The following is a 25,869-nucleotide window of genomic DNA, read 5'->3' as shown; positions in this document are numbered from 1 at the left end:
GCTGCTGCCAAGTTTTGCAACCACACACACCACCTTTTTCGTGGGGAGGGTGGTCTATTTTGAACAGTGAGAAGCAAGCAGTTCGTGAGGCTAGATTTTGCTCAGGTTGCTGGTCTGCTCTGGAGTAAATGAAGTGAGAGAATGGCAAAGTAGTGAGCCCAGAATCATGGTCATGTTAAAACAGAAGGAAGGTGGCAACTAACCTAGGATAAAAAGGTACCTTTAAGTCCAATTGATTTGAACAAGAGAGGTTAAAACCCAGGTTGACCTTTTCCGTTGAAATCAATGGAGCTTAAGGCTCCATTCCTGAACACGCTCACTAGGAAATAGCTCATACTGAGCACCGTAGGATTTATTTCCAGGCAAACATCCATGGGATTGTGCCATAAGAGGACTTCTCTTTAACAGCATATTGCCAAGAGGCAAAGCATTTATTCCCAAATAAATGCTGAAAAATCGATAAAGTGTGCACAAGCCGTAAGTTTCGCTCTAACGCAGCCAAAAACTTCCAGCAAGAATCTGTTCTACTTTTTCGGCACCACCACTTCTTGCAAAGCAAGCAATCTGCACTCTTTTAAAAGTTTGTGTCAATTTAAAAAGGTAAGCTCCGCAAAGCAGACGCTGGCTGCAAATTGGCTGTGCTCGGACATCCATCTTTTCCCACGCGTGCGCGCGCCTTGCAGCACCGGACTGCTCCCAACCGAAAACCACCGCGCAAGCATTAAGGCTTTGCAAGGCTGAGCCTGTTCCGTGGCGCGTCTTTTGGGAAGCCTTTCCTTCTGCGCACGATTGGCTTCATTCCTACGGAGAATATTTTCGCCCTCGACTGCTTGGGAGAGCGGAAGGACCTGCAGCTGCAAGCGCGCCTTTTGGCCGCAGAAGGATCCGAAGGGGTCCTCCGCATTTGCAGAAGTCAAGAAAGGTTGACGAGTTGTTTGAAGTTATATCCAGAAAAGAAACAAATATGAGGGATGGGGCGAGATGAATGCCGAAGATGGCAGGGTCATCCAGCTGTTCGTTCGTTTCTTTCTTTCGCATTACAAAGGCCGCTCCGCCTTGGGGAGGGTCTGGAAGCCAACCGGCCTCTGCCCAGAAATCTCCGCTCCCTCCTCCCAGATGCAGGGGGTGCGAGAGAACCCGCTGCCCTTACGCAAAGCAGGCATTCCGCACATGTTCAGAGGCACCCTCGACCTCGTTTGCAGATGATGAAAGCCTGCCTTGAGACGAGCTGTTTCCAAGGCCAGCTCCCTCCACAAGGGCAGCGTGAAGTTTCTCCCGCACAAGCCCGACCCATCCGAAGGGCAGCCGGGCAAGGCGGGCGGGCAGCTCCCCGCGCTGGACCGGCGCTGCGGCCGATCCTTGGTTGCGGGGCTGGCGCCAGGGAAGCGCACAGGCAGCTCTGCTTCTCTGCCGCAAAGAACGTCGACGGCCACCTGCGCGCAGCGCAAAGACCCGGCCAAGGAAAAGTTCGAGAAAGCGAGCACTGCGCGCTTTGGCGACGCATTTCTCGAGCCCCGGCCGTGGTCCGATCCGCCCTCGGGCGGGCGGCCTGCTTGCCCTTAGCCTCGGAGGCGCCCGGCCGGGAAGCTTTGCTCTCCATCTGGCGGCGCTGCAGTCCTCTGCGCCGGCGGGCATTCGGGGGGCGCCTGGGCCAAGTTACACTCCAGGGTCTTACGGGCTCCTCATACTGTCCAGTGTACTGCAGTACTTCATGTAAGAGACGTTCAGAGCGCGTCTGTCGCCAGGCCTGGCCTGGCAGCACTGCTGCGCTTACCTGGGAGTAAGCCCCACTGAGCCAACCAACGTTTGCGCCAGCCACGTCTTTAGGGCTGGAGCCAAAGGAGGACCACAGTATCACACCCGCGGTGCGGGGCGATGCCCCAACTCCCTCCGGCGCCCGGAACTCCAGAAGGACTCCTTCCCAGACGTCAGCATGCGCTGTACATCCCGCCAAATGGCCCCCGGATCTACATACATAGGATTGGGCCGCCAGCAAGGCATTGCGCGTTTACCTGGCAATCACCCCCAGTGAACGCGGGGCTGCCCCCCTTGCGCGCGTCTTGGAGAGGAAAAGTCCCGCCGCGCGCCACGTGCGCGCACATCTCTGGCTCCTTTGAGAGGAAGGGCGGGATGGGAATAGAAGAAAGAAGCTGGTCTGCTTTTCAGGAAGCAGAACCCGCCAAGGTGCTGGAGGTCTCCCGGGACACCCGGAGCAAAAGATGGTGGGGCGAGCCGAGCAGGAGCGAGGGAGTTGGGGACTCGGAGGGGTTCTGGCAGGTTGCAAGCACGACTGGTCTTGGCTTGGCGCGGGGAAGGAGGAACCTTCTGCGTTCCGTAAAGCACCTCTTCCCCCCAATGTTTGTTTAGAAAGATTTCCTGATGGAGGGGCGCCCAAGGGTTTCGGAGCAGCCGCCGCGGTGCGCTCCTTGCAGCTGTGAGATCCTTGCAGCCACTGGAGTGCTTCCCCCGCGGAGCCCACCAAGACCAGGCGGGAAACGAGCGGAGGCCGCGAAGTGGAAGGCGAGGCGGCCGCTCGGTGGCCCCTGGACGGTCGGGAGAAAGGGCCCGGCGGGCTGGGCAGCCGCAGCAGAGAAACGCCCATTCGGCTCAGTATTTGCGGACCCTGACTGGCATCTGCTCTCCAGGGCAGCCCTCGCTGGGGAAGTCGGCTTCGAAGCCGGCACCGTGCGAGGCGGAGCAGACAGAGGCTCTGCCGCTTGAGCCGGGTGGCCTCGCGCCGCAGCCAGGACACACAGAGCTCCTGGGGAAAGAAAAAGGTGGCGAGAGAGGCGCTGGGGGAGCACAAAAAGATCGCGGGGGGGGGGGGAGACAGCTCCTTCTAGAGCAGGAAGGCCAAACGCCATAGATGAGGTTGGCCAACTTCCTTGACAAGGATCCTTGTTGGAAAGGGTGTGTGACCATCTCCAGTTTTTCTGGCTATGTAGGCAGCATTTCAGGCCCAGTGGCTTCACTAGAGAAGTTTCCAGTCAAGCTATGCTTGGACCTTGCAAGATAGTGCACAATTTGTATGTTGTTTTTTAAATGAAGCTTAAACTCACCTCACCCCCATTTTGTTATTTCCTTCCTTCTCTCCCCCCCCCCTTAGTATTTCTACTTTTATCTCTTCAACCAATCTCCTCTAAAACCATTCATTCTTTTTGTCCCATTAACCCTTCGCTTATTTTCTTCTGGGTTTTATTTTTTGCAGGGTGGGTGAGTTGTTTAAAGGCGGAGAGACTGAGGGAAAGGTCTGGATTATGGACCACAGTGAACTGGGGAAATGCAGGTCTGGGTAGGGGGAAACCCCACATCTGGAAATCTTAGTCACCCACCATGTATGCCTGCTTATTGTATATTCCCAGATTATGGTGGTCCACTGCAAAGGCATGGAGTAGATCACCAAGAATGTGCTTTCCCCACTATTTGTGAAGCAGCAGCAGTTCCTTCAGTAGTTTGCTGAGTGGACTGCCGGAGTCTTTTATTTGGAGAAACTCAGTGTGACACTCACAGATAGCAGGTAGAGCTCTTGGGCAAGTATTTTGAAAAGAAGCTGGGGAGGGGGTCTTGGACTGTAATAATTGGAGCACACAGGCAGGTGAAAAAGAATGTTGGCTAGACATCTTTCTGTGATATACAGATAGATGCCAAGCACAAATAAGACAGGCGTCAAATTTGAGGACAGTGACATAATTGGAAATATCACATTGTGCAAAAGTAAATCCAGATGTTACAAGAAAATAAAATCTTTAGCAAAGAACTCTTAGAGGTAGTGAAGAAATATTTCAGGGAGAACTCCCAGCAACAGCTTAACTCAGCTTAAGGGACAAGTGTTACACAAAAGGATCAGCAGAGAATGAGCACCTGCGGTTGAAGGCTGACAGGAATAGGGAGAGGGAAGGAGCAGGAATTGCAGGAAGGTGGGGCACAAGGTGCCATCGCCAGTATCAGTATTGGGTCAGACCACAGATCAAGATCTGAAAGGAGGAACTTGCAGGTTGCATAAAGGTGATGAAATCGACCTGAGGGGAAAGGTGGAGATGCACAAATCTGATGGGTTTGGATTGGCAAAGAGAAACTGGTGATGCCGGCTTATCCCATGGGGGGGGGGGGAGAAGTTGAGGGGAGGCATCCAAATGGAAAAGAAGAAAGAGAACTAACCTTGATTCCTTTTCTGTGGAAATTAGGAATAGGGAAAGGCGAGGGCTGACAAATCTCCATGTGCTTTAAATTTAAATTTGACTACATGGCTTCAGTTCCATGTAGTGCTTCTGTGGACCCAAAAGCAACTCATATCTATGCAGTTTGGTTCAATACAGTTGTGGATCAAGTTGCAGGTTCTTGAGATAAACGAGCAAAATAGAGGCAACTTAACCAGGAGCAAACTGAAAACAACACACAAAGGGAAATCCAGATACCGTATACATAAATAATTTTGATTGGAAAAATGACAGTGAAAATTGTGAGAGGCAAACTTCCCCTTCCTCACCTGTCTCTTCACTATCAAAATTCAGATAGTGTTCAGGGATCAGCAAACTTTTTCAGCTGTAGGCCAGTCCACCATCCCTCAGACCATGTGGTGGGCTGGACAATATATTTTGGGGGGGGGGGGAATGAATGAATTCCTATGGCTCACAAATAACCCAGAGATGCACTTTAAATAAAAGGACACATTCTACTTATGTAAAAACATGCTGATTCCTGGACCATCTGCGGGCTGGATTGAGAAGGCAATTGGGCCACATCTGGCCCCCGGGCCTTAGGTTGCCTACCCCTGGTGTATGGTATTCCTTAAAATGCTTTGTATGTTTGCTCACACTATATAAAATAACAATACACAGCAACATCTATTATACAGGAGCCCCCTTCTCACAAAATGTCCTTGTGAGAAGGTAAAACAGGTTCTTCTTATGAAGCACTTTCTGTTCCAGGGTTTTTTCCATCTACGGTACTTTTTTTATTACAGCAGCATGGCGTAGCTGTTATAGTGCTAGACTGGGACCTGGGAAACTAGAGTCTGAATCCCCACTCAGACAGTGAAGCTCACCAGGTGACCTTTTGCAAGGCACAGGGTGGTTGTGAGGATAAAATGGGGAGGGGGGAAACCTATGTATGCTGGTTTGAACTCCTGGAGGGAAAAGTAGAGTATGAACACTAAAATATAAAAGGCTGAATTTCAGTGAGTATTTCTAGGATATCAACTTGACACAATGCCTCATGAAATCTCATGTGAAAAGTTAATATAAATTGGCTTGAATGCAAGACTCATCACATGGCGCAAGAAAGCGCTCAGGGGAGCAGAGGCAAAGAGCAATGCCTCATGGATTTGCACAGTGACAGGGTGGTGCCCAGAAGGGATAAGCGCAAGGACTGGCTTTATTTATTAGCAATCTGGACTGGCAGGTAAACAGCACGGTAATTACATTTGCAGATGATGCTATACTGGGAGGTGTTACAAACAGCAGTGAGGACAAAGGATTAATGTAAAAGGATCTAGAGAGGTTAGAAACGAAGATAGATGCAGGCTGGACAAATAAATGCAAGCAGCACACAACTCTTTAGAGAAATTACCTTCAAGGAAACTATTCATTTTGTGGGAGACAATAAAAAATAGGGAATGAGAAAGAGAGAAAACTACGGTAAGGCCTAGAAATAAGAGCAAACAAGAAATAGGTTCACAATGTGGCTATGTAGCCAAGAAGATTGAAGATCTGAAGACTCATAGATATGCTCTGAAGCCAAGAGGCAACCGAAAGCCATGCATGGGCTGTTTGGAACCTTGGCCAAAAAAACTGGGCAGATCTCTCCTGTCTCCCTTCTCTTGGGATAGTGCAATGAAAATTCCATTCCTGTCTATCTTAATCTCTGCCAGGAAACAATATCAATTTGCCCAGCCGTATTCCCTTCTGGCATTCTCAGAGAATGAAAGAGCTTCAACAATGAGGACCAAAATCCAAGAATGATGCCGAACAACTTGATACAGAACACACTGAATACTACCCAGAATCAAGACAGAAAAGCTAGCTAAATGCCTGGTGGTTGAATGAGCATTCTAACTCCAGTTGTTAAAACAACAATAATTACAGAGAGAATATTTTGTGAGGAGTTTAATAACCACAAACAATCGGACTATTTAGGTGGGCTATTAGGGAAATCAGTATCTGTCCACTTGCTAAATAAACCCCCAAAACACCAGGTCAGCCTTTCGTAAGGGGCAAGCAAAAAGAATGAGGAGGGTCATTCCAGTTAAATATATTAAAATCCTGTAAAGTTATTAATTAATTCATGTCCAACTCCTCATTAAGGGGCCAGGTGTGGGACTAATTTTCCAAGTGTCATATTAAGGCCTAGTGTGATCTTAGGCAGCCTTCCCAACCTGCTGCCCTCCAGGTATTTTGGACTAACTTGACCATTTTCCATGCTGGCTGGAGCTGAGATGGAAGGAACCAGGCTGAGGATAGCTGGTGTGGGGCAAGTCATCTTTTTCATGGGCACCAAAGTTTTCTTCAAATGAGGGACTACAGAATGTTTAAATTTCTCCCAAACAGATATAAATCAGGCTAGCACAACTTGTGACTCACCAATATTAACGAATGCTGCCCATACCAGCTATGACAAGCATTCCATCAGGGATCCAATATAAACCACATAATTTTGCAGCTTGCCCAGGACTGCAGAATAGAGGATTGTCAAGCATCAAGATTCAAGACAGTCAACTAGTATGTGGTTGCAGGCTGGCATTTAGTCACAGTTATACAGGCCTAGTGTAGCTAAACCTAAACATTGCCTAAACATTGATCTCACAGATCAAAAGGATTAGAATATAAGTGGGTAAGTTAAATTCTAATCAGAGTCTTTGATGAAAAACAATGAGGAAGTGTCTTGACTCTGAAGACAGGGATATTTCTCTACTCAAGAGTAGCTTTTGTCAAAAATCGACTCCCAAGGCCAGCAGACACATAGGATTTGGTTTGTGGGTAAGAGAAAAGTTGCTTGTAAATGGAACTGCTAATTTTTGTTGTTGAAAGTTCCTTATTTAAGTTTATAAAGTTTTTATAAACTTCATTATACAGCTTTTGGTGATTTCTGAAGACTCACCTCTTTACCCTGGCTTCAGATGCATATTTTAGCACTCACCTTATTTTGGTAATGTTGTTTTAAAATGTTTCTAAATATTGTGTTTTAATAATAATATAATTAATTGTTGTAACCTGTCCTGGGACCTTAAAGTGAAGGGCAGGTAATAAATTGCAGCAATAATAAGAAATAATAATAAAGAGAAATTCCTTTCAAATTAAAGATAGCCCCTTTTTGCAGAAATGCACAGCTCTGTATGACAAAATGGATTCTACTCAAAGTGTGGGGGTGGGGAGGACTAAGATGATGATGATGATGATGATGATATTAGGCTGTTAGTATGCTTTTCACTATGTTTTTATTATGTTTTTGTCATAGATGTTCTGTAGTGTATTTTTAAATGTTGTATACCACCCTGGAACCTTTTGATAAAGGGTGGTATATAAATTAAATTAGTAGCAGTAGTAATTGTAATTGTAATAATGATGATGGTGATGATGATGTCAGCAGTCACAAGCACAGATCAACAAACATGGAAGGAGTAGCTTAATTATTTGGAATTGGGCTGCCCAGAGCTGTCAACTAGTTTTCTCCCTCAAAAGTATTACCACTGGCCAAATCTAAATGAAATAAAAACAATATTTTGTTCTTCAGTGTCCTGTCGTCTTAGGAGCCTAACTGGGAGAAAGAGGTGCATCCAAATTGCTAGAGCTGTATCCAATGCTAGTCCTTCTCAGAGTAGACCCACTGAAATTAATAAACCTAAGTTAGTCACGCACATTAACTTCAATGGGCCTACTCTGACAGAAGTAATATTGGATACTCTTCCTCAAAAAAGCAATGAGAAATAGGCCATGTGTTACAAGAAAAAAAGTTGAAGAGCAGAGATTGGAATTGTTATAATGATATCAAATGCCAGTATGATAAGCAGGTTGTTCTATGTATAAAAGTGTGTGTGTGTTTCTGTTCTAAAACTGAAACCTACATTCATTTTGAAGCCTACACCAGTTTGTTGCAAAGTTGGCTGAAGTTTACTCATACTTTGATTCACCATGTACATAGGGAGCACCTGAGGACTCACTTGACTGTCTACCAGGGTTGATACATAGGTAAAGATCAGGGGAATAGGAGCATTATCAAAACGCCCTGCATACAGACGATCCCAACTTTGATCCACCACAACTTCAGCCAAAAAAGCAGCCTATTGCAGAAGGACTGGGAAAGACTCCACCAAAGGCCCTTGGAGAGCTACCAGCCAGTCAGACAGCATGGAGTGAACTATGACGGCCCCATGGGCGCAGGCAAGGGGGAGGCAGCTGCCCTCCAAATCAAGCAAATAAATAAAAATGCTTAACTGACCAATCACATCACAGGTAACCTGGTTCTGTACCCCCTAACATAAATCGTGGCTACACCCATGGACTGCCTGCCCCCCAAAACTTTGCATGCCTTAACCAGATAGGAATGTATTTCAGAATACCAACACAGTATACTTCCTGAAGAAACTGAGTAGGCACATAAATCTTGCCAGTGAGGAGGAAGGAATGGTTTTCAAGTGGTTTTTGGATTTTAAAAATGCATTCTTGAGTCCAAGGACAAAACCCTAAGAAGATGACTTGATAGTCCTGATTACTGTGGCAATCAAACAACATGGGTCAGTGTATGCAATCAGCAGAACCCTTCATTTTTCTGGAATAGATGTACCCCTTCACTGTGGAGGTGGAAATGTTTCATTTAAGAGACAGGGAGGGGGAGAAAGAGCTATCACCATGTACACAGACGCCAACATGTCAGGGAGAAGGGTTTGTCCTAGAAGTCTCTTGACAAGTCTGTTGTCTATGTTCCTAAAGGGCTGAATTTTGAACCCTGCCCCCTCCATGACAGCAGCATTCAGACATGCAACATTCTTGCCTCCATATTGAAAAGGAGCATTCAAGGAAAAGCTTTTTGCTATGGTTCTGCTGATCCCAGCCAAGTAAGCCCATTTCAGACTCATGAAATAAGTACATTTCAGACTCCATCTGACCTATAAACCAGAGTAATGCCCTTGAGAGCTGAGCTGGTCTGTAGACCTCTGTCTAGAAACATCAGCTACCATCATCAAATTTACCCTCTGCTGCTTCTCAAATGATGGGAGAGCTGAGTAATAAAGCACTAACAAAAACAAATACTACTGCCATTGATACACAGTATTTTTTGCTTTATAAGACGCACCAGACCACAAGACGCACCTAGTTTTTGGAGGAGGAAAACAAGAAAAAAATATTCTGAATCTCAGAAGCCAGAACAGCAAGAGGGATCACTGCGCAGTGAAAGCAGCAATCCCTCTTGCTGTTCTGGCTTCTGGGATAGCTGCACAGCCTGCATTCACTCCATAAGACGCACACATATTTCCCCTTACTTATTAGGAGGGAAAAAGTGAGTCTTATAGAGCAAAAAACACGGTATATGCCAAGAGGACCCATCAACGGTGGTAGTGTGTGTGTGTGTGTGAGAGAGAGAGAAGATTATAGCACTAGATAGGTTATAAGATAGTACCTATCCTTTAGAAGCTTTGTTGAGTTCCTTACAGTTTTCTAATGAACGTATTTTCCTCCACTATCCTTTCAGTTACCACTACTCTTCCTAAAAACAATGTCTAGAAGATGTTTTAAGCCATACATGCCATGCCACAAATGCATTCCTTTTTTTCTGTTTTCCCTCCTTTACCTCAAGTGATGAGGCTTTGGGAAGGAGACAGAGCATTAACAGCTAAGCCATTAAGACCCTCCTACATCTGAGTTAGTGCAAATGCTTCTTTTGTCACAATGTAAATGTTTGCCTTAAATGGAGAGCAATAAGTGTACAGTCATTACCTAACATTTATATGGATGTGGCTGCTCAGTTTCTGGAATAAAATGGAAATGGGGTGGGCCCCCCACCTGTTATGGTGATTCTGGTAAAGTACCCATAACAGTGAAGATAAGATCACATGCACAACACAGGAGGAAACATTAAGAGGCGGAGCCCAAACACAGGTAACACCATCTAAAGTGCATGTTTAAATAACAGGGAATTGGGTCCAGTTTTAAACTAAATTATTTGGAAGTAATTCCCCTTGATTTCAATGGAGCTTAATTCCAAGTAAATGTTCTTGTGATTTGCAGTGCTAAGGGAGGTTTTGCACAAGACCAAGACGGGTTAAAAGTCAAGGTGCCGCCATTCTGACTTCCAAGCCCATATACTGACCCAGAAAGAAATTCAAACAAGGTGCACACTTCTGTATGGTGCCAGAATACATTTCCATATCAGATCTACAAGGATTCATAATGCCTAATCCCTTTAAAGTGAACAGTTTCTTTTCCCTTGACATACTAGATTTATCCCCCCAAAGCAGAGAATGTATAACATATAATATGCACACAATGATATTTAAAAAGAAATAAATAAAGATATTTACTACAAGGAGTTGATTGTCAGCAAACACAATATATTTACTGCATTAGCATTTGCTCACAGTGCAAATGGTACAACAATACATCAGTTCAATATTTCTGATTTTCCCCTTTAAAATGCTGTATGCATTAACTATCATATTTGCATTACATGACAAATGAGCCAATGAAATGTGTGTGAAAATTATCACTTTTTTCACAATATCAAGCATTTTAACCTTAGTATAAGGTACTATAAATCCAAGAAATAAAAACATCCACAAAATATATTACATCTGATTTGTCTCTTTTCCCCTAAGTACTCAACTTTATACAAAAGTCTTTCAAAAAATATCATCCCCTTAGATTTTTGTAGTTAAACCTGATTTTTGTTTCTTTCAGTTCACATAGACTGCATTTCTCTCTCTCTCTGAGAATGTTTGTTTTAATTTTCTTTTTAACATGCAGACATCAAACCTGGATAAAACACAACCTTTTGGCAACAAGTTTTTTTAATAATTATCATCATTGTTTTGCTTAAATATCTGAGCAGTTTTATTAAAACAAAACAAAAGAAAAGAAAAACAAAGCAAGACATGCAATGACATGCACGTACCAGAAGGAGTAAAGGAAAAAAGGCAAACTGCTTTCTCTCCCCACCCCTATTTATGCTAAGTGACCCCCCCAAATCAAAACAAAACAAAACAATAAAATCACATTATAAAAAGTACGCATTTAAAACACTGTTTTCTGCATTTCTGGAAATAATTGTCCTTGTGCTAAAAAAACAAAAAACAAAACAAAACGCATCCCAAATTGATGCCCATTAGCCCTCTTTCCCAAAATGGCATCCCCCAGGTGAGCTAAAATGACCTGGAAATTGCTAACCCGCCTCCCATTCGTTTGTTAAGGGTCTTATGAACACTTAAATAGTTCATCTGAATCTACCACGCATTCACACGCGCACACGTTCTCTCTCTCTCTCTCTCTCTCTCTCTCTCTCTCTCTCTCTCACTCACACTCACACACACACACACACACAGTGCTTTTAAAGAATAGAAGGGGCAAGGGTATGAACACACACAAAAGCCGACCCTCGAAACAGACACACCATGTAAACTCTCCTGCCTCTCCCACTCCCAACAGTAGCCTAGTCTCAGAGAAAAGTGAATAGAGATCCTCAGCAGTCCTGTACATTCAAGTCAGGGGGAGCCTGACTCCCTCCAACCTCCTTTTCTCGCTACATTCAGAGCTGCCAACAGCGGATGACAAGAAGGTGGGCTTGGTGTGACAAATCTAATCAAAGGGATCGATAAATCCATGTTTCTTCATTCTCTCTCTTCACCCAACTCCTCCTTTGGAGGAAATAAAGTTTGAAGTGCCTGCACCAGTTTCCCCAGTTACTGCCCCTTTCTCGCTTTCATTCCCCACCCTCAACAATTCTTAAAGCTATATAATAACACCCAGACTAACTTTTGCTGTGGTCGCTATTTACAATCCCTCTGCACTAGGAAGCTGAGAGTGACATGGAAGGGCCGGACCCTGTTTTGGAAAGCCCTGCTCATTTCCAAGGTGGAAGAAGAGGAGGCCGAAGGAGCCAGCCGAGGAAGGCGAAAGGACAGGCGTGTGTTTGGGGCGGCGGGCGGGAGTGTCATTGGTTTTATTACAGGTTTGGAGGAGATTGGGTAATACTTTTGGAGGGATGGGGGAGGGAGGGAGAAAAGGGAGCAAGAGGAAGACTTACGGGAAAGGGGGTTTAATTGCCAAGAAAAAAGAGGAAGGACTCTCTCCATGTGAAAAAGCCAGAAATCACCCAGGTTGCTCCCCAGTCATGGCAAAGGAGAGCAAGGCGGCTCCGGCACTCCGAGAGGGAGACCAAGACAGAGGCAGCCACAGCTACAGCAAAGCAGCACAGCCGCAGCGCCTTCCTATAAGGGACTGACTGGCTCGCCATCCATTGCAAAAGTCACCCAATTTCTTCCAGCATCTCCCCAGGGCGTTGGGACTGGGAAGGGAGGGGCGGAAAGGCTCTGGTGGGGGGGCCCACTCCACGGTGCACAGGGGACGGGGAACTTAACTGTTGGCTAAAAAACAGCCAGGTTCAGTTCAAGAGGCTGACACACGCACGCACACACACGCGCACAGACGGCCTCCACGGGCAGCACGCACTGCGCTTTGGTGCCCCCTCCCTCGAGGGAGAAGGAAAGGAGGAAGATCAGAGGAAGGGCATCTGTTGGGGTAGGGGGAGAAGAATACAGGGAAGTTTTCCCATGTCCATCCGCTACCCTTTCACACGTGCCAGACGGAGCTTCCCCCCCAGGCACCCCATGCCCAGGACAGCTCCTCCGGGAGAAGTGGCTCAGTCCCCGCTTGCCCTCCTCTCCTAAGCCGCTGAGAATCAAGACGATCCGGCGGAAAGTTCAAGGCTTCCTCCCACCACCAGCTTGGCGGCGGCGAGAGGCTTGCGCGCAAAGGCACCCCTTTCGCGGGAGCCTGGGGAGGCCAACAGCTTCTGCCGCCGCCGCCGCTGCTCGGCGGGTTTTGCGCCAGGTGGGCACGAAAGACAGCGCTGGAGAGGCACTGGGGCTCGGCGGGGCGGGAGCAGCGTCACGCGCAGGTGGTGACCACGGGGGCCAGCGACGAGACGGCGGGCGAGCCGCCCGGCCCGGCCCCTCCGGGCGCGCTGACAGCCGCCGCCGAGCCCTTGTCGGCCTTCTTCTCCTTCTGCTTGAGGTGGATCTTGGCATGCCTCTTGCGCTCGTCGCTGCGCGCGAACTTGCGCCCGCAGAACTCGCAGGCGAAGGGCTTCTCGCCCGTGTGCGTGCGGATGTGCGTGGTGAGGTGGTCGCTGCGGCTGAAGCTGCGCATGCAGATGCGGCACTGGAAGGGCTTGTGGCCCGTGTGGATGCGCAGGTGCCGCGTCAGCTCGTCGGAGCGCGAGAAGCGCCGGTCGCAGCCCTCCGCCGGGCAGGCGTGCGGCCGCTCGTGCAGGGGCGTCTTGCTGGGCCGGTTGGGGTACTTGCGCGGCCGGATGGGCTTGAGCGTGAGCGGGGGCTGCTGCTGCGCTAGGCTGCCGAAGCCCGGGTGGATCTGCTTGTCCTTGAAGGCTTTGATGGTCTCCAGGGGGGTGATGGGCGGCGGGTTGACCCGGATCGAGTCCAGGTTCTGGAAAGGTTTGTGCTCGGGGAGGCTGCCCAGGTCGTTGGGGTGCCCGTGGTAGAGGTTGTAGTCCGGGATCATGGGGAAGAGGTTGCTCTCCAGGCCTCCGCCGCCGCCCCCGCCCCCGCCGCCGCCGGGCTTGGCCCCTTGGTAATCCTGCGCCGAGTAGGAGAGGCCGGCGTTGCCCTGCGGGTCGTGGAAGGGCACCGGCTCGCCCGCGTAAAGGTCACTGCAGGTGGAGTAAGGGGGCAGCGCTGGGTACATGCCTTCGACGTCGCCCTGGCTCTGGACCTGCACCATGCTGCCCGTCGAGGCCTGCGCGCTGGAGGAGGGCGGCGGCGGCGGAGGCACCCCCAGGATGCCCGCGCTCATCAGGCTGATGATGTTGTCCTGGCACCAGTTGGACGGCGAGTCGAAGGCGAACTTGCCCAGGTAGGTCACCGTTTTGTTGCCGCCGGGGGCGGGCTGGAAGGAGCCCGAGTACGACGACAGGTCTTGGCCGGACTTGTCGTTGGCTAAGCCAATATCCATAACATTATCTGCGGAGGGCGAGAAGGAGAGAAGCCAGAGCGGGGAGAAAAGGGGAAAGGAAGGAAGGACGGACGGACGGAAGAAAGAAAGAAAGAAAGAAAGAAAGAAAACGGGTCAGCGATTGTGGGGCAGGGGGAGTCGTCGGGTTGCGGGGAAGGGGCCCTTATTTAGACAAGGGAGAATTCATTGGGCGTAGGTGGGATCCCCCCCCCCCCAGTTTGGAAGTCCGAATCCTGCAAAACCATGGGAAGGCGCGGGCAGAAGCTGAGCAGCACCGCCTCCAGCACATGGTCTTGCACACGAGACAGATCAGGTGCAGACACAAGGAAAGAGCCGCCGTCGGGAGGCCGGGGAGGCGGAGCCCTTGAGTGTATCTGCTCAAAGATCGGGATCCTACAGGGGAGGGGCACACAAAACCCGATCAAAGGCTGATCCCCCGCCCGCGCGCCCAACAAGTGCCGGGAAACGGAGGCTCTAACTTCCAAGGAGTCTGGACTGTGCATCTCTACATAGCCATGTATGCACACAAGCACACCAGCTCACACACAGATATGTGATATGTATGTGTCTGTAACGATTTCAGCACACGCACCACACGCACATATAGGGCGGCATACATGTACTCCGCCATATGCGCGCGCGCGCGCACTTGGAACGCTAGAAAGCAACAACATACAACTGTGGCACTTGCCTGGGTACGAAATGCAAGCATGTACAAACACACACGTTAGCGACATACGTACACACACCCAGACGAGACAGACACACGCGCGAGAGAATATCTAAGCGCGCGCACACAAGCAGCTAACGTAATCTGCACAGGCCATCTTCATGGGAACCCTGCGAAGGGGAGCAGGGAGGCGACTCCATTGCCGGAGCCGCCGGACGAGCCTCCGAGTTTCCTACGTACTTGAGCCTCCAAGGCATCGGGCAACGCTGGTCGGGCGTCTGTGTACTTCGGGAGAGGTCCGACGAGAACACAACCCCGGGGAGAGAGGGGGAAAGATTGGGAGAGGGAGCAGGAGCAGGAGGAGGAGAAGCGGGGTCAGGAGGAAGCAGGTACCTGAAGTTACAGGTAGGCTCAGGCTGCCGAGAGCGAACTGGTCTGCCTCTCGTTCTCTCTTTCTCTCTGCTGCTCTCCAGGCGTTTTCCCACCCCACCGACGCAGACCGGGACTTCCAGCAGAGCTTTACAAACTTGCCGTGATTTCTGCGTCGAGACCAGTTATGAAAGATATAAGGGGGAGGGTGTTTTTTCTTTCTCTGTCTCTCTCGCTCTCTTTTTAGGGGTGGCGGGGGAGATCAAGCAATACTGTGGAGAGAAGGGGTTGCGACTTGGCGGGGGGGGGGGGAGTGTTGGTTGATCGAAATGAGAGAGCCCTGCGCTGCTTGTGCGGGTGAGGCCAGGCAGAACCGAACCGGGTCTGCTCTCACAGCAACGCTTGCAGCAAAAGAGGCTCCAGCCCAGCGCGCAGACCTCTCGCCTCCCGGCGCAGTCCGCGCGGGTGCCCAGCGTCCCCTCCACTTCCTTGGCGGCGTCCAGAAAGAGCCGACGCAACTTCACCTGCCCCGGATGGCTCCGGCACGAGAGATGGAGGCCGAGGAAGCCCCCTCCTCTCCTGGCCCCAACCTCAGTTCTCCTCTTTGCCTGGCCCCTTCTCCGACCCCAGGAATCCTCCTCCGAGAAACCTCCCCACGTTGGGAAACAGAAAAAGAAGATCCCTCTCACCCGCTCCCACCCGCTCCTCGTTCCGACATGATTTCTGTATATGTATAGCTAAAAAGAGGCAGGAGAATGAGGGGGTGCTGGGTTGTGTGCGTGTGCACAGGGAGGAGGGGGTGCCCGCGCGGCGATGGCAGCCTGTGCCACAGAGAAGCCACAGCGCACGGAGAGGGAGACAGAGACACACGCACAAGGACTAACAGACACGGGGAAACACACACACACACACGGACACGCATGCGAAGGACTTGCAGGGGAGAAGGGCGAATCAGCCCCACGGCCACCGGCGTACGCCCGAGAGACCCGTGGCAAGGCCTCCAAAGGGCAAAGTCCAAGGGGCGCGAGGGAGAAGGGTGGCTTCCAACGGCCCCTCGCTCGCTCGCCTAGCTTGCCAGCCCCTGCCCCACCGTACCTTCCAGCTTCTCCCCCCGCTGGGAGTTCCTGCCTGCCCCTCTCCTCCGGAGCCCGGCAGCGCAGCGGCAGCAGCAATGGCTCCAGCGCGCAGAGGAGGCGGTGGAGGGATGGATGGGAGATGGGGGTAGGGGCAGATTCACAGGCTCAGCTCCGGCCTCTCTTTGCCCGCGAAGGCTTCACCGCCCGCCCGCCCACCCACCCCCGACAGAGCGACATGCTTCGCCCCCTCCCTCCCCCCCGCCACCGCCACCGCCACACGCCCCCTCCCCCTTCCTTCTTTACCTGTCGCCATCTGGTTATTATAGTGAGCCACCGACGCCTCGCCGTTGCTGGAGAAGATGTTCAGAGAGTTGGGGATCTCCTCGGGGTACAAATTGTCAGGCAACTGGTTCATCAAAGTGTTCATGGTCCCTGGCAGCTTATCCACGAGTTTGCCTGTCATAGCACTGGAGGAAGAGGAGAAGGAGGCTGCGGCGGCGGCGGGTTCAAAGCGGCTCCGAGCTCCGCTCCTGACAAGGCGGCATCCGGGTGGCAAATCCGTGCGAAGGAGACCATGCGAGAGAAAAGTTGCTGCGGCGAGGGGGGCGCTGCTGGGGGAGGAAAGCAGGCGCTGTGGGCCCGGGGGAGGGGGCCAGTTGGCGGAGGAGGGTGGGAAGGTGGGTGGTCGGTGGGGGCGCGCAATCCTCGGTGGATCCCCGGAGGTGTTTCCTGAAGGGAGGAGGTGGGAGTCCCGATCTGCTTTGCAGATGTGATGGCAGAAGATGGTGGGAGTCTTTAATCCCTCCCTGCCTCCCCTCCTCCTCCCCGGCCTCGCTCTTCCTTCCCTGCCTTCTTCTCTCGCTCGTTCAGCAGGTTCCCTCACTGCAGCCCAAATGCTCAGCCAGGGAAATCCGCCAGCCTATTTATGTGAGCGACGGGAAAGCTCCGTGACGTAGCTGCCCATATATGGACAGATAAAGCGGCGCCGAAGCTGAGACGTCACAATGGAAGCTCCTCACAATGGAACGTTTCGAAAGCAGGAAGCAGCCAGAGCTGCGCGCTGCCGCCGCCGCGGCCCCCGGCCGGGCGAAGAGGAGCCCGGGACGGCCACCTGGCCGGGGGCAAGGACGGGTCGGCGCTTGGGGGCCCCTCCGGAGGCCGCCCTCGGCTCCGCGCGCCTGCCTGGCTTGCAAAGCATCGCCAGGCGGCGGACCGGCCTCTCCCCACCCGGCGAAGGGCACGGGCTGGCGAGCGCCCCACGCCCCCTGCGCGCTTCCTTCAGCCCTATTTACCTCGCGCTCGTCTTCGGGGAGGAGGAGGAGGAAGCGGGGGTGAATAACGCGCCTCCGCAGCAGACAGACACGCGTCCTTGTTTTCACAGCGCCCATTGCTAAACAGCTCCGCTGCGCTGCAGCTGCCCTCTTGGGCTTTGGATTGCATCCACAGACCCGTGCGCACGCCGCGGGATCCGAGCCGCGAAGAAGGCGCCACTCCGCACCAGACAAGCAGCCGGAGGGGCCGGACCCCGCCGCCCCGCCAGGACCCCCTTCCAGCCACAGACAAAGTCCTTCTTCTGTGGCTCGCCCTGCGTGTCCCCAGGGCGCTGGAGCTGCGCAGAGAGATCTATGAAAACGCACCATAGAGCGAATAGGCCTAAACGCCAGGCAGTCGGTAATGATACGCCCAAACCCCAACGCCCGGATCCGCTAAGCGCCAAAGGAGCCCAGTGTGGCCTAAGAGCAGGGATGAGGGACCTGTGGTCCGCTAAACGCTGTGGGATCAGGGGTAACTGTTGATACCGTCCAGGAACATCTGCAGGGCCGCCCGCAGCTTAGTCACCCCTGGCCTAAAAAGTTTCCCCCTCATCCTCAAAACAACATGGTGAGGTAAATCTACCTGGAAAGGTTAACCACCTTGCGGGCTGATTTTATAAATGAATAAGCAGGCCGTAAGAAACGCAGCGCAAGGCTCCAGAGCGAACAGGCCAAAGCTTTGGGCAGAGCGGAGATCCTCGCGGACCCTCGCCTTGGTCTAAGCCAGGGAACAAAGCCGGTTGCCAAGAAGCGTCAGCCGCTGCAGCCGCTGCTTTTGTGGGAGTTGGGTTCGGATGCAAATAGGAAGGCCAGGGCAGACTCGGCTTCCCCTCGCCTTGTTCGCCGCCGACGCTGCCCCCCTTCCCTCCTCCCGCTGCAATAATTCTTGGCTGGAAACCAGACGCAGCAATATAGTATATCGAGCAATTTCAAGCAAGCAGCACTTTGTCAGTGATTTCTAGCCCTCCCCTCCTCCCGGTTTAAAGTTTGGCACTTGTGAGGCGTCAGTAATTAGGTGGTTTCGTGCTAAGTGTGCCAACTGATGCTATCTTTAAATAAAACCCTCCGAGTTATGTAGCAAATGTATGGAAAAATTATATGTTGCAATAGCTCGACTTACCCAACTCCTGCACGGCCAGCTCTGCAACGGGAGTGAAATGCACGCTGGAAGGAAACCTGGATTTGGCAAAGGGAGGGGGAGAGAAGCGAGTGGCGGGGCAGGAGCGCGCGAGGAGGCTGAGCAGAGCATCTCCAGAGATCAGACACCCATAGGCTTCTTCTTCTTTAACTTTATGGCACGTGCAAAGGAGGATTTCTACTCGGGGTGATGGCAGAGGGCGAGGCACAGCGCCAAGATGCCTAACAGTCCCGATCTGAAAATCCTAGAAATGTAAGAAGGGACCACGAGGGTCATCTAGTCCAACCCCTTGCAAGGCAGGAACCTTTTACTCCTTGGTGGCTCAGTTGGTAGAGCATGAGACTCTTCATGCCAGGGTCGTGGGTTCGAGCCTCATGTTGGGCAAGACTCCTGCATTGCAGGGGGTGGACTAGATTACTCTCGCGCTCACTTCCATCTCTATACTTCTATGATTCTATTCCATGTGGGGCTCGAACCCACGACTCTGAAATTATGAGTCTCATGCTCTACCAACTGAGTTATCCCAACTGAGCTGTTTTAGGTGTCTTTACCCAGAAACAAGCCCTACCGCGCTTGATGGAGGGTTAGTCCCACGCGAGGCTGCAGCGCTAACTTTGATAGCGCAGTAATTCTCGATGGACGTTGCTAGGGTTGCGCTGTAAGCCCGTGTGCACAGGACTGCAATCTCAGGCTGCAATCCTTCAGGAGAGTTGAGCCTCACTGAAAATAGTGGCACTTGCCTCTGAACCTGTACAACTGCATTGTAAGATTTGTTTGGGGTATTTGCGTGTTTGCCCAGATAATTTCTTTCTTTGTCCCTTACATTTTCTATTTCACCCTTCTTCCTGTTATGGAACCCAAAGTGGCTACACGTGGTCGCGGGAGATCACCCACCCAGATCCCAGGCACTGAGCAGACCCAGTCCTGCTCAGCTTCAGCGAGGCGGCGGCCTCGTCACCCTCCAGGCCGTATCCTGGGAAGGTTTGGAGCGTCGAAAGCGTTGCTGACTAACTTATGGGCTACTACGAGGCGCCCCCGCCCCCCCCATTTATTTCTAAGACGACGAAGCTGTTACCTGGATCATCCCCAAGAGCGCCTAGATATCCGGTTACTATGAAGTGCTGGAAACCAACCACGACAAACGTATTAAGAGAAAAGGAGGTGGGGACACTGCTTTTGGCGGGAGGGAATGACTTTCTCTCTTTAAAAGCAGACGTTGTGAGCTTTGCAGTCAATCCTGCCTCCCCTCCGCTGAAGCCTGAAGGCGCAAGGGACGGCGGGGGGGGGGCAGAGGAGGGTGAGGGGCCCTTCCCAGTTCTGGGTGGGGCAGGCGCCCTTTTGGATTCCACTCTCCCCAGCAGGAGATGCTGGGTGAATTCGGTCCTGCAACTGGACTCCTGTGCAAGTCCGAAGACGGGGGTGGGGGGAGTCAAAGCCCTCGGCCCAAGCCTCTTCTCGTCCCGGTGCAAGGGCCGCTCCCCCCCCCCCCGGCAGGTGGATGCGCGCCCCCTCCCCCAAAACGGATTCGAGCAGAAGCGCGCGCGGGCCGGCAGCGCGGAGAAGAAGCGCGCCGACTTGGCTCGGGACTCGGCGCGTCGGGCGCGCAGCTCAGCTCCTTTGGGAGGAGGGGTCGGGCTGGGCGACCAGGGGGAGCAGCAGGCGCCAGCAAGCAGAGCCGGAGCCTGGCCAGGATCGCGCGCGGGACGGGGCGCAAGAGGGAGGGGAGAGTCGAGCCTGCCCCCCCCCCGCGAAGACTGCTGCGAAGAGGCGGGAGGGAGAGGAGGCCCCTTGGGAGGAGCGGGCAGGTGCTGGGGCGGCGGCGCCGGGCGGGGGCCGAGGGGTGGGCGCCCCCCTGCGCGGGCATCGCCTCGCCGCCGCCGCCGCGGGCTTGGCTGGGCCGCCGGCCGAGGGGAAGCGCCATACAAGGCCAGGATCCGGGCCCGCCCCGCTCTCCTTATTTGGCGCCCGGTTCCGGCTCCCGGGTGGCCGCCTCCCCCCGCCCCCCGCCCTCGCTACCAGTGGAAAGAGAGACGGAGGCGCAGCGGAACCCGCAGCCTTTGCCGGCGCCGCCCGCCTGCCCGCCCTGCCGGCCGGGGGAGGGGAGCGCGGAGGAGCCCGCGGGGCCTGGCCCGGCCAGCCGAGCCTCCCGAATTGCGCCCCGCGGCCAGGATCTTGCGGCGAGGAAGGAGCCCAGGCTGGTCCCTCCTTCCCCGCAGAGCTGCCGAGGGGAATCAGTGTTCTCCTGCTGGTTCCTCTTCTTCCCCCCACTGCGTTGCAACCGTGCCCCCCCTTCCTCTCTCGGTGCACATAGCGCGATTGCAATCTCTCTCTCACCCCCCCCCAAGTTAAACTAATGGAGCAAGCCAGCGCCAAAGATTCGTAGAACTGTGAAGTTGGACGGGGTCCCCCAGAGTCATCTAGCCCAACCCCCTGCGATGCAGGAATCTCACCAGAAGCATCCATGACAGAGGGCCACCCAGCTTCTGCTTAGAAACCTCCGAGGAAGGAGAGTCCACTGCCGAACAGAGGACGGAGAAGGGCTGCACCCCCTCCCCATCCCAAGGGGAGAAAGGGAAGGGGGAGGGATGCTTCTCCGGCCTGTATTTCAGACGATGCGAGTTTGTTTAAAGTTTAATTGACTATTGTATTTTAATATCCTGTTGGAAGCTGCCCAGAGTGGCTGGGGAAACCCATCCAGATTATTATTAGAGAGAAGGCACTCGGCAGCAGTTATTTGCTCTTTAAAGTGACAGCTGTATGGCTTCGGATTGATGTTTCATTTGTGAGCCGCCCTGGGACGCCATGGCTGAAAGGCGGGGTGCAAATAAATTGGAGAGAACAAGTGCTGTACACGCTTATGGCGAACAGAACTGACAGTGGAATCCTGTGCCTAGTTACTCCACAAGCCAGTCCTCCTGTGTACAGTTGGGGTTTCCCAGGAAATATGTTTAGAATAGGAGCTTCAGTGTCTCTTTACAAGAAAACATGATAAATAGGTACACACAACAAAAACACAAATCACGTGTGTGTGTGAGAGAGAATTTGAGTTGTGTTGATTAAATTGCTAGATTATGAGCTATAAAATAGGAAAATGAGAAGTGTTCTTAAAATAATAATAATTAATAATAATAATAATAATAAAGCAACAATAATAAAAACATTTCCCCTTATCAATTTGTACTGCAATCCTCAGCATGTTTACTTGAAAGTAAGTCTCACTGGGTTTAAACGAACGGACTAAACTTAAAGAGGCAACATGTCAGCATCCTTATTCTGGAATAGATCTCAAGAGCTTTCCCACTCCCAAACTACTCCCAAAGCTCATTTGTGCTGCCCTCCCTCCCCCCCAAATCTGCTGCTGCTTCTGCTTCTCAGTGGAGGAGTCGGAATCTGTGACCTCACTGCCTGATAAGGGCAGAGGGCCAACTGCTTGCAAGCTTTCTGGAAGTGGGCACTAGACCTTCCTGTTGTGGGCAAACTGTGGAGGTTTCGGCTGCCTGCTCCCTGTGGTCTAGTCAGTAGGCGTCCAAGATCTTATTCAAAATAAACCTACTTCAGCAGTGAAACCACACAGCACTCAAGGCATCCTCACACAAAGCAGGACAGATTATCCTGTCCCCTTCCTTTAGACTGTGGGCACAGCTTGGCAGGGCATTTGGGATGTGTGTGAATTGGGGGGGAATCCTTATGGCATCCCACCCATCATTTAATTTAACCCACAGCACATTTGAATGAGGCTTATGTTGGGCACAACCTGGTGAATAATTTCGCCCCCCCCCCGCCGTGTACATGCCTACCTTCCACCCTCTAGGGTGAGGGAAATCTACTGCCCAATGCAAGCACTGCACCTTCTCTCACGAGAGGGTCACTGCTGGGTGTAGCAGCCACATGAATGTCTAACAGGAGAACTTGGGTTTAAGGCTTCTCAAGAATTGTGACATTAAGGCTGGCCTTACTGGAACCCACTGGGTGCATGTGTGAAAACCACTGGGGACTCCAGTGATTATGCAGTGTGTGATCTAAGTTGTGCACCCCAATATCCACCTAGAACATAAGAAGAGCTCTGCTTCACAGGGTACCCAACAAGATGTTTCCAAGAGGCATCACAAGTTGGACATTAAGACAATCACCCTCCTGTGCTGTCATCTTCCCCATAATAACTGCTATTCATAGGTATACTGCATCTGAGCCTGGAGGTTCACTTTAGACATGTTCCCCCATGCATTTGTCTATTCCCTTTTTAATGTTATTTAAGCTAGTGGACACCATTGCACATTGTCACAGTGAATCCCATACTTTAATTATGTGTTCTGTGAAGAAATACATGCTTTCGTCTGTCATGGTTGATGAGGCATACCTCTCAGATTATGTAGGAAATTTATTGGGCTTTCTGGAAGTGAGGGAAAGTGGTGAGTGAAAAGCACTATTGGGGTTTTTGTTTTGGTAGGAAGGTGGCATATAGTACATATTTAAAACAACCAAGTCAGGCAATTCACAGGAGCAATCCTGCATATTAATAGCAAACTCATTATTCAAGTGTGGATCCTTATGTAGAAAAAGCGACACCATAAGAGGGAGGAATCTGCAGGTTTGGGGAATCCCCAAGGTTTGCTAAAGTACAAAAACATATTGGGGGTGTGAGCAAAATTGTATAAGGACAAATGCCTCAAACAGCCCAATGAGAACTGAGCATGCTCAGTGGCCACAGAATAGAGTATCCTGGGAAAGGATGTGACTTATTGGAACCCTGAACAGCTAACATACTACTACTACTACTACTACTACTACTAATTGAATTTATATACCACCCTATACTCACAGGTATTGTTTCAGGATCCACTTTTGGGGTCCACATAGCCAGTGTGGATCCAACACATTTTGTTGCCACCGGAAGAAAATTTAAATGGGACCCTTTCTGTAATTAAGGGGGCGGGGCACAATTCACTTGGGCATTCACCTGGAAAAGCCTGATTGACATGAATGTGGGATGTAAAACTGCAGTCAAGTACAACATCCCTACAGTGGACATGTTAGGGGATGTTTTGTCCCACTCAGGAGAGGACTTCCTGTTTCCTCCTGAGCTGAGACAGACTTGAAGAGGGTGTGTGTTGTACTAGCATGGAGGAGCACACGGCCTCCATGTTCTGATTAGTGTGTGTGTTCTCCATTGTGTATGTTGCTGTGTGTTTGGAAAAGTGACTGCTTAGTCACAGTCACTTGGGGCTAACTTCTTTATGGACTAGTTCTAGTTGTTATGTAACCTAAGCCTGCCTTCAGGGATATGTCTGTGAACCTGAATGAATCTGTGAGTAAACTACTTTTATATTAACATTAATCAGATTCTTGTGTTTATTCTTTTTAAGAGGGAGTAGAAGGGATTTTACCAGGAAGGACTCTTTAATAGTAAGAGTCAGATGAGTCAGCAACAAGCTGATCGCTGCCTAATTTAAAAAGGGAGATGTCTGGAACTCTGCTAGAATATGGAACTTGCTAGTGCAAGTTAGGAAGGAGATCATTAAATAATATATCCTCTCCTGCCTCCCTAATCATCCCCACAATGAACAAGAGCTGTACAACACCGTTATTTGCCCCCATAAGTCATATTTGTCTGTCTTCCTGTTTGCTGTGCTTAATGGCATGCAGAAACCTCACCTCATATTTCTAGTATTGCCTCTGCAAACAATCCCTTTCTAGTAGCCAGCTTCTAGGTTTCTAGAGCTCTGCACCATCTTATGACATCAGCTTTGTTCTTAGGAGTGATGTCTACCAAAGCCCAGTTTCACTCCTAGTGCCTACTTAGGGGAGCGTTCTATGGGAAGCAGTCCCTTAGGCAACAGGGTTTCCTTGTCTTGAAGCCACTCCTCCAAAGGAACGGGAGATGGCAGAGGAAAGGCAGGTGGCCTGGCAGTGAGAGATGAGGAGAGGCCAGTCAATAGCAGGATGGGGGCACAGTGTGTCCAAGGGTGAGGCAGGGTGCATGGCTGATGTGAAGTCTAGTGTGGTGTGTTAGTAAAGTCCATGATTACAACAGCACTGTACAGCACTGTTAGCAGAATCACTTAAATAACAGAGTCCAAAGGGAACAGTCTTGGTAACAATTTACTGAGGAAACTTGAACAAAAGCAGTGTACAATTGAGGAGAAATAAACAGAGAGGTTTTGTCTTTATTCCTGCAGGCCTTGTACATGGCAGGGAGATACTCAACCAAACCTAGAGAGGAAAAGCTCCCTGAGATCCACACAGCCAATTAGGGCAGGTGCTATCTCAGCAAACAACATGCTACTCTTCCTGGTTGCTAAGCAACACCCCCACCCCCTCTTGGCTATTTAATAAATTCTTAAGTTACAAACTGAATAATCCCTGCTGTTACTGTACACTTTCAACATGATGTTGGGCTAGGACAGAGGAGACCTCAAGTTCAAATCCTGACTCGGTAATAAAACTCACTGGGAACCCTTAGGGCAGTCACTGTCTCTTGGTCTGGCCTTCCTCACAGGGTTTCTGTAAGATAAAGGAGGGTGTAGATATTAGCAGCAAACTCCAAGTATGGAATCTTACGTACTCAAAACAGTAGCACACACACAAGGAAGAGGTAGCAGTAGGCTTGGGGAATCTTAACGTTTGCAAGGGTAAAACAAATATTTGGGGAGGGGGAAATGCAATGGGGAGAACCACAAAAACAGCCCAACGAGGAGTGAGCATGCTCAGTGGCACACAGAATGCGGAGTGTCTGCTGAGGGGAGGAATGGAGGAGAAACAAATGGAGTGTCCTGGAAAAGGCCATGGCTGGCTGAAATTTTGAAAGGGAGCAATCAATACTGCAACATTTTGTTGCGGATCCCCCTTGTGTAATAAATAAGTGTGGAGGAGGTGACAGTGCTCTTCTTTGACAGGTACAAAGAAGAGAAGATTATCTGGAAACAACAACATGGGCTGCTGCTGCTTTGGCTATAGAAATGCAGGAAGGCTTTGGGGTGATTGAAGTCAGCATACCATTCTAATATTGTGCATGTGGCAGCAAAACGCCTAATGCCACTCCAGTAGGATACAAATATTTTCTTTCTTTATTGCTTTCCAAATACAGTCTATATAATAATTATGTGCCTTATCTTGGTGTGTTATGGCA

General features: G+C 50.9%; 1 protein-coding gene and 1 long non-coding RNA gene across 2 annotated transcripts; one reads left to right on the top strand and one right to left on the bottom strand.

Moving 5' to 3' along the window:
- Window positions 1-10,522: 10,522 nt before the first annotated feature.
- On the bottom strand, window positions 10,523-17,362 carry EGR3 (early growth response 3). The gene is given in 4 exon segments (XM_083588820.1): window positions 10,523-14,185; window positions 15,241-15,381; window positions 15,384-15,386; window positions 16,596-17,362. Coding segments are annotated over 4 exon segments (1,395 nt in total). The 5' UTR covers window positions 16,756-17,362; the 3' UTR covers window positions 10,523-13,094.
- A 5-nt stretch (window positions 17,363-17,367) lies between these two features.
- Window positions 17,368-25,100, top strand: LOC310750721. The gene is made up of 3 exons (XR_014542189.1): window positions 17,368-17,963; window positions 19,607-19,904; window positions 24,920-25,100. It is a non-coding gene; the product is annotated as an uncharacterized lncRNA (long non-coding RNA).
- Window positions 25,101-25,869: the final 769 nt, after the last annotated feature.

The sequence above is a fragment of the Podarcis filfolensis genome (genome assembly GCF_964270895.1).
Source record: "Podarcis filfolensis genome assembly, chromosome: 15".
Taxonomy (NCBI): Eukaryota; Metazoa; Chordata; class Lepidosauria; order Squamata; family Lacertidae; genus Podarcis; species Podarcis filfolensis.
Note: the sequence above shows the minus strand (reverse complement) of the source record. Positions and strands in the feature narration are given on the sequence as shown.